This window comes from Colobus angolensis, unplaced genomic scaffold, assembly GCF_000951035.1.
Source record: "Colobus angolensis palliatus isolate OR3802 unplaced genomic scaffold, Cang.pa_1.0 Scaffold28, whole genome shotgun sequence".
Lineage (NCBI taxonomy): Eukaryota > Metazoa > Chordata > Mammalia > Primates > Cercopithecidae > Colobus > Colobus angolensis.
In genome coordinates this window covers 7,938,895-7,946,786 of record NW_012116043.1, presented here as the reverse complement: position 1 = coordinate 7,946,786, position 7,892 = coordinate 7,938,895, and the positions used below count along the sequence as shown (strand labels likewise).

General features: G+C 46.6%; 1 protein-coding gene across 1 annotated transcript in view; it reads right to left on the bottom strand.

Moving 5' to 3' along the window:
* COQ5 (coenzyme Q5 homolog, methyltransferase (S. cerevisiae)) overlaps positions 1–7,892 on the bottom strand; it is a 27,664-nt gene that overhangs the window by 6,614 nt on the left and 13,158 nt on the right. Inside the window, exons 3-6 of the mRNA XM_011948599.1 lie at positions 6,848–7,104; positions 1,792–1,902; positions 1,581–1,707; positions 1,102–1,251 (exon numbers count right to left, since the gene is read on the bottom strand). Coding sequence (XP_011803989.1) covers positions 1,102–1,251; positions 1,581–1,707; positions 1,792–1,902; positions 6,848–7,104 — 645 coding nt within the window. The remainder of the gene's footprint in view (positions 1–1,101; positions 1,252–1,580; positions 1,708–1,791; positions 1,903–6,847; positions 7,105–7,892) is intronic.

Genomic DNA, 7,892 nt, shown 5'->3' with positions numbered 1-7,892 from the left:
TGCCTCAGCCTCCCGAGTAGCTGGGACTACAGGTGCTCACCACCTCACCCGGCTAGTTTTTTGTATTTTTTTAGTAGAGACGGGGTTTCACCATGTCAGCCAGGATGGTCTCGATCTCCTGACCTCGTGATCCGCCCGCCTCGGCCTCCCAAAGTGCTGCGATTACAAGTGTGAGCCACTGCGCCCAGCTATTGTCCGATGAATTTTTGTATTTTTAGTAGAGACAGTGTTTCATCATGTTAGCCAGACTGGTCTTGAACTCCTAACCTCAGGTGATCTGCCTGCCTCGGCCTCCCAAAGTGCTAGGATTATAGGTGTGAGCCACCACGTCCAGTCTCTAATGTAATTTAACATGTACAATGACATCACCAAGATGCATTGTGTAAAATCATGACATTTTTCTCTCCAAATGCTCAGTGTACAAGAAGTAACAAAGGACCGTGCACAAACTTTTGATATCCGATGTGACAGCAAATCAAGCAGAAAAGGCAGCCTCGAAAACTTATATAAAGTAATAAAAGGCTTTTCCTATCCCCTAAAAAAGAGGAAAAGCGGAAAAGAGAGGAAAAGTCAATCTGTGTATTTTAGAAATGTGACAGGCAGCTAGGCACGGTTGCTCACACCTTTAATCCCAGCACTTTGGGAGGCCAAGGAACATGTATCATGAGGTCAGGAGTTCAAGAGCAGTCTGACCAAGATGGTGGACCCCTGTCTCTACTAACAATACAAAAATTAGCCAGGCGTGGTGGCGCATGTCTGTAATCCCAGCTACTCAGGAGGCTGAGGCACAGAATTGCTTGAACTCGGGAGGTAGAGGTTGCAGTGAGCCGAGATTACAAAAACATGACAGGCACAAAACTGTCATTCTACATTTTTGAATGATATTCAGTCAAAAAGATAAGTGCATGCCTTTCTTAGAAGCTATAAGTATGCTGATTTTCAATTACCATCTTCAGCCTAGTGTTAGGTGAGCTAGCTCACTATAGGAAGCTGAGGCAGAGAATTGCTTGAACTTGGGAGGCAGAGGTTGCAGTGAGCCGAGATTACAAATTTCTGTAAAACATGCTCAACGGTAGTGAAGGATACCAAACTCGACATTACCTGTGCCTCCAGCAACATCAAGCAGCTGGGTCCCAGGAAGCGGGCGCATCTTCCAGAGCAGCAAATCCTTCCAAACACGATGGATACCAAGACTCATCATATCATTCATCACATCATACTTCTTAGCCACACTTTCAAACACCTGATAGACTGACATGGGAGAAACACACACAATAGTGCTATTAACAGTATTCACTTAGAAAAATCCTTAACAAAAAAGGAGGAAGCTTTTTTCCCCTGAAATGACCTGTCTTTGCAAGGTGAAACTAAGTCGTAATGCTTGATGCCCAAATCTACACATTAACATTACCTCTTTATTGATTTATTTATTTTTCCTGCCTCAGATTTATTCGTACAAATAGCACAGGAGGACCCCAGCCCCATGCAGACGGCAGTCCAGGGGGGTCGCACCAGTCCTTCTGTCCTCAAGTTGGCAGACGGAGATATCTATTCTGAAGCCTTCGTAAGGGTCTGGGCACCTTTGGGAGCCTCAGCTGGAACTGAGGCTGGAGCTGCAGCCTGGGCCTTGGTTTGATCTTTGGCCTTGGCCTTTGACCGACACAGCCTGATCCCCTTGGCAATGCAGGCACAAGCACACTTCCCAAGCTAGGGGTGGGCAATGTAAGCAAGTGGATCAAGCTTGCGGCTGACACCCTTTGGGATCTTGGGCTTAACCTCCTTGAGCTTTACAAGGGCCTTGATAGCCTCGGCACGTGCACTCATGGCCTCGGCACTGTTGGCCTGCATCTTTTTTAGGTCCTTCTTGTCGTGCTTCTTGGCAAAGCGCATGTTCCTCAGGAACTTGGGGTCCACCTCCTTAAGAGATTCTTATCTGGCCGGGCGCGGTGGCTCACGCCTGTAATCCCAGCACTTTGGGAAGCCGAGGTGGCCGGATCACGAGGTCAGGAGATCAAAACGGTGAATAGGGTTACTAAACGGGGGGGTGAAACCCCGTCTCTACTAAAAATACAAAAAATTAGCTGGACGTGGTGGCACACATCTATAGTCCCAGCTACTGGGGAGGCTGAGGCAGGAGAATTGGTTGAAGTCGGGAGGCGAAGGTTGCAGTGAGCCAAGACTGCGCCATTGCACTCCAGCCTGGGCAACAGAGCGAGACTCCACCTCAAAAAAAAAAAAAAAAGTATACCTTTTGACCCAGTGATTTCATTTTTAGGGAAAGGACATTGACATCATCATCACAACTACTGCTTAGAGGGCCCTTATCAAGTGGCAGGGTCTGTGTTATTTTACGTACATCTTTAGATAGATTATCTTAGTGCATCCTCATACCAACTCTGTGAGAGAGTTACTACCATTATCCTCATGTTTCAGGTCAGCAAAGTGAACATCAGAAAGGTTAAAGTCTGAGCTGAGCATGGTGGCATGCACCTGTAATCCCAGAGACTCAGGGGGCTGAGGCAGGAGGAGAGCTTGAGCTCAGGAGTTCAATACCAGCCTGGGTAACACAGCAAGACCATATCTCGAAAAAACAAAAAGCAAAAAGAGGAAGGTTGCTTGCCCAAGGTCAAACAGATGGACTGGAATGCATAGCCTATGTTTTCAACAGCTGCGGTATATCACCTCGTAGTATGAAGTAGTTATTAGAGTTTAAACACTTGACTAAGGTTATATAGTCAGTAAACAAATAAATCCATGCAAAAATTACAAATAAGAACGTCACAAAGTTGTGATACATGCAAAACACTGGGGAAAAAAAGAATTACCAATTGGTTATTGGTTATGTGAATTGGTTATGTGAATCATGAAACATCCATATGGAAGAATAGCATAAAAAATAATGATTTCAAGGAATTTCTAATGACATGGAAAAATCTTTTGATATAATAGTAAATTAAAGCAGGATTACTAATTTGTAGGCCAGGTGCGGTGGCTCATGCCTGTAATTCCAGCACTTTGGGAGGTCGAGGCAGGTGGATCACGAGGTCAGGAGTTCAAAACCAGCCTTGCCAAGATGGTGAAATCCCTCTCCACTGAAAATACAAAAATTAGCTGGGTATGGTGGAGGGCACCTGTAATCCCAGCTACTTGGGAGGCTGAGGTGGGGAATCGCTTGAACCAGGAGGCGGAGGTTGCAGTGAGCCAAGATCGCACCTCTGCCCTCTAGCCTGGGCGACATAGCAGGACTCTGTCTCAAAAAAATAATAAAATAAAATAAAATAAATAAATGGTATATATAGGATGTTTTCAACTTTATAAAAAGGGAATGATTAGGAAAGAGGAAGGAAACATTACCATATTGAGGGGCATCTCTGAATGTTTGAATTACAGTTAATATTTGCTTTCTTCTTAACACTCTTTCAAGCCAGGTGCGATAACCCACGCCTGTAATCCCAGCACTTTGGGAGGCCAAGGAGGGCAGACCACTTGAGGCCAAGAGTTTGAGAGTAGCCTGGCCAAAATGGCTAAACCCTATCTCTACTAAAAACACAAAAATTAGCCAGGTGTGGTGGCATACATCTATAATTCTAGCTACTCACCTGCCTAATTTTTTTTTTTTTTAGTAGAGACAGGGTTTCACCATGTTGGCCAGGCTGTTCTCGAACTCCTGACCTCACGTGATCCATCCACCTCAGCCTCCCAAAGTGCTGGGATAACAGGTGTGAGCCACGGCACCCAGCCAAATATATATATATTTTAAAGCTCCTGACCCTAAGATCTTCCATGTGGGAAGGAAAGTGCTACATAAAAAATATAAATAAAACATATAACCATGCTATACATTAAAAAAAAGTAGTTAAGTGACACATTAACTTTTTTTTTTGAGACAGAGCCTTGCTCTGTCACTCAGTCTGGAGTACAGTGGTGTGATCTTAGCCCACTGCAACGTCTACCTCCTGGATTCAAGAGATTCTCATGCCTCAGCCTCCTGAGTAGCTGGGATTACAGGAGTGCACCACCATGCCTGGCTAATTTTTGTATTTTTAGTAGAGACGGGGTTTCACCACTTTAGCCAGGCTGGTCTCGAACTTTTGACCTCAGGTGATCTCCCTGCCTCCGCCTCCCAAAGTGTTGGGATTACAGGCGTAAGCTACCGCGCCCGACCACACATTAACTTTCACATTTATTAAATAATTTCTAGGGTCCTCCTACTTAGTTTATACTTTTCATGATGTTTTTGCAAAGGTATGATTAGTGGAGATTGATAAAACAAGGAGGAAAGATAAAACTGTACTATGGGGCACTTAATAATTCCTACACAGACGCATTTGTCTTGGTGCTTAGGAGAGCTCGAAGGGCAGGCTATGCAATGGAAGAGATGATTCCAGAAATGGAACACTGCCTATCATTTCAATATCTTTGTTTTCCATTCTTTATGGCTGAGTACCAGAGAGCAGGGAAACATGTTTGTCAGTAGGAGTAAGGAAACATAGTGCCTTTGTCTAAAAACACTAGTGACTGTCTGCCTTCTGACCAGTACTGATGGTTAACAAAGGAGCCCTTCAGCTTGGGGGCCAAGTGGGCTGCAGTTCGTCTAGGCAGCTCCTTCTCGGGGTGGGAGGAGGAAGAGGAGGAAGATTTGAGCTAAAATAACCATAGACACTCATGGTGGGGGAGGAGAAGGAGAGAAATGCTGATGCTGACCTGAGGGACATTCTTTGTTGTATACCACTGCCCCTCACAGTGGCCATCTGTGGTCCCTGGCCAGCATGGAAGAGGGCAGAGCAGTGGCTCTGAAAAGCTGGGCCGGGTGTATGGTGGCTCATGCCTGCAATCTCAACACTTTGGGAGGCAGGGGTGGGTGGATCACATGAAGCCAAGAGTTCGAGACCAGCCTGGCCAACATAGTGAAACCCCGTCTCTACTTAAAATACAAAAAAATTGCTGGCTCTGGTGATGTGCAGCTGTAATCTCAGCTACTCGGGAGGCTGAGGCACAAGAACTGCTTGAACCCAGGAGGCAGAAGTTATAGTGACCCGAGATCATGCCACTGTACGCCATCCTGGGCAGCAGGGCGAGACTCTTGGCTCACAAAAAAAAAAAAAAAAAAAAAACTGGGCCAACAGGGTGCAGTTGCCAGGATGGACTTTCTCTCTTGTTGCCCAGGCTGGAGTACAATGGCACGATCTTGCTCACCACAACCTCTGCCCTCCAGGTTCAAGCGATTCTCCTGCCTCAGCTTCCCAAATAGCTGGAATTACAGGCAAGCGCCACCACACCCAGCTAATTTTGTATTTTTAGTAGAGACAGGGTTTCTCCATATTGGTCAGGCTGGTCTCGAACTCTGGATCTCAGGTGATCCGACCCCCTCAGCCTCCCAAAGTGCTGGGATTATAGGTGTGAGCCACCACGCCTGGCCAAATTTGCTTTCTTTGAGACAGGGTCTCACTCTGTTGCCCAGGCTGGAGTGCAGTGGCATGATCATGGCTCACTGCTGTGGGCTCAAGTGATCCTCCTGCTTCAGCCTCTCAAGTAGCTGCTACTACAGGTGTGTACCACCACACTTGGCTAACTTAAATTTTTTGTAGAGACAGAGTCTCACTATGTCGCCTAGGCTGGTCTTGAACTCCTGGCTTCAAGCGATCCTTCAGCCTCAGCCTTCCAAAGTGCTGGGATTACAGGCATGAGCCACCTTGCTGCCAAAATTTACATTTTTAAGCTAGTACACAAATCATCCATTTTGAGCTTGCAGTAGTCTCGCAGATATATGCACGCAGTCATCTGCCTATCTGCTGTTCGTATTTACCATGGTAGGGAAGTTTGAGGAGCACTGTTCACAAGTGTTTCTTTGAGTGTATCATTTGGGTCCTCTGAGAAACAGATGCTGAGATGGACCAACGAGTGTAATAGTTTTTTTGTGTGTGTGGCAGGGGAAACACAGGGAAGACAAAGGGAGAGGAAGAAAGACTGAGCAAGAAAAGCCTTTAGACCTTAATGCAGATCTGACAAAGCCCCAGCCTACCCAATAGGGACCTCTGGAACAAAGGCTAGCTGTTAAAGAGTCCTGCCTGGAAAATATCCAGGCCCTACTAGTCCCACAGTGTTCAGTCATTGGCTGGGGGCTGCCACAAAAGAGCCTGGCCTCCCTTGGAAGCTGAAGCAGAGGCTGATGGTGCTAACAGGTGGAGGCTGCTAGCTAACTGCACTCCTTGTGGCTGAAGGGCAAGTTATTTCTTTTTTTATTTTTTAAATTTCTTTAGAGACAGGGTCTCGCTCTGTCACTCAGACTGGGATACAGAGGTGCAATCACAGCTCACTGTAGCCTGGAACTCTTGGGCTCAAGTAATCCTCCCATCTTGGCCTCCCAAAGTTCTGAGATTATAGGCATGAGCCATGGGCCCAGCCAAAAGTTCTTTCTTTACAGGAGATGAGAGGTCTGGTTGCACAGCAATCAAACTATCCTAGCATGGACAGGAGAATGGAATGGTTGAAGAATGGGAATGATACACCGAGGTCACCCTGAAGCTGCTGGGAAATTACAGCAAAACTTCTGTCTCAGGGTCTGAGAGCTGAGATCTGAAGATTCAACTCCAATTTGGGATGTGCCACTGAGAAGTTGTGTGACTTGGGTAAGATTCTTGACTTATTTGGGATCTAGTGATCCCAGTCACATAGGGCTGGGTAAGCTCATCCAATGGGCTGCTATGCATGAATAATGCATATAACAGCACGCAAACTAGATTCAGCCAGGCAAATCATCTTCAACCTGCCCACCTATAAGTTTCTGAAAGCCAAAAGATAAAGCATTTCAATATTTTACACACTCCACCTTATTCTATAAAGATACAAACATTTCCCGTGTCTGCCTTCTGCAGGACTCACCAGCTCTGTATCCTTGAGCCAAGGCTTTCTGCTTTCCAACCTTTAGCATCTCCTTGTTGATGTCACACACCACGACACGAGACCCGCCCAAGGAATCTTCTTCATTCTGGTACTTTTTGGCAATTTCTTCCCAGGATAAATTTTGCTGGGCCCTTAACTGCCTCTTCTGTTTACTCTGATGGTGGGACTGAACATAATTAAGGAACCGGAATGCAATGTCACCTGTGGGAAGCCAACAGGAGGAAAGATGCAGACTAAATCAAAAATAAAAAAGGAAGAAACAGGCCGGGCGTGGTGGCTCAAGCCTGTAATCCTAGCACTTTGGGAAGCCAAGACGGGTGGATTACAAGGTCAGGAGATCGAGACCACCCTGGCTAATACGGTGAAACCCCGTCTCTACTAAAGAATACAAAAAACTAGCCGGGCGACGAGGCGGGCGCCTGTAGTCCCAGCTACTTGGGAGGCGGAGGCAGGAGAATGGCGTAAACCTGGGAGGCGGAGCTTGCAGTGAGCTCCGGTCACCGCACTCCAGCCTGGGTGACAGAGCCAGACTCCGTCTCAAAAAAAAAAAAAAAAAGGAAGAAACAGCATTTCCTAAAACCCAAAGGGGTAACAGAGGCACTGGAGTACCTGTGTTAGTTAATTGGACTCAGTGTGGTTGAAAGCCAAGTCCTCTCTTCTTTTTGTTAGAGACAGGGTCTCACTCCATCACCCTGGCTGGAGTGCAGAGGCACAATCATAGCTGAGTGTGTGAACTCATTTCAACACTAACTTTTTTCTTTTATTGAAAAAATTGGGCCGGGCTTATGCCTGCAATCTCAGCACTTTGGGAGGCTGAGACTGGTGGATCACCTGAGGTCAGGAGCCTGAGACCAGCCTGGCCAACATGGCGAAACCCCGTCTCTACTAAAAATACAAAAATTAGCCAGGCGTGATGGCAGGCGCCTGTAATCCCAGCTACTCGGGAGGCTGGGGCAGGAGAATCGCTTGAACCTGGGAAACGGAGGTTG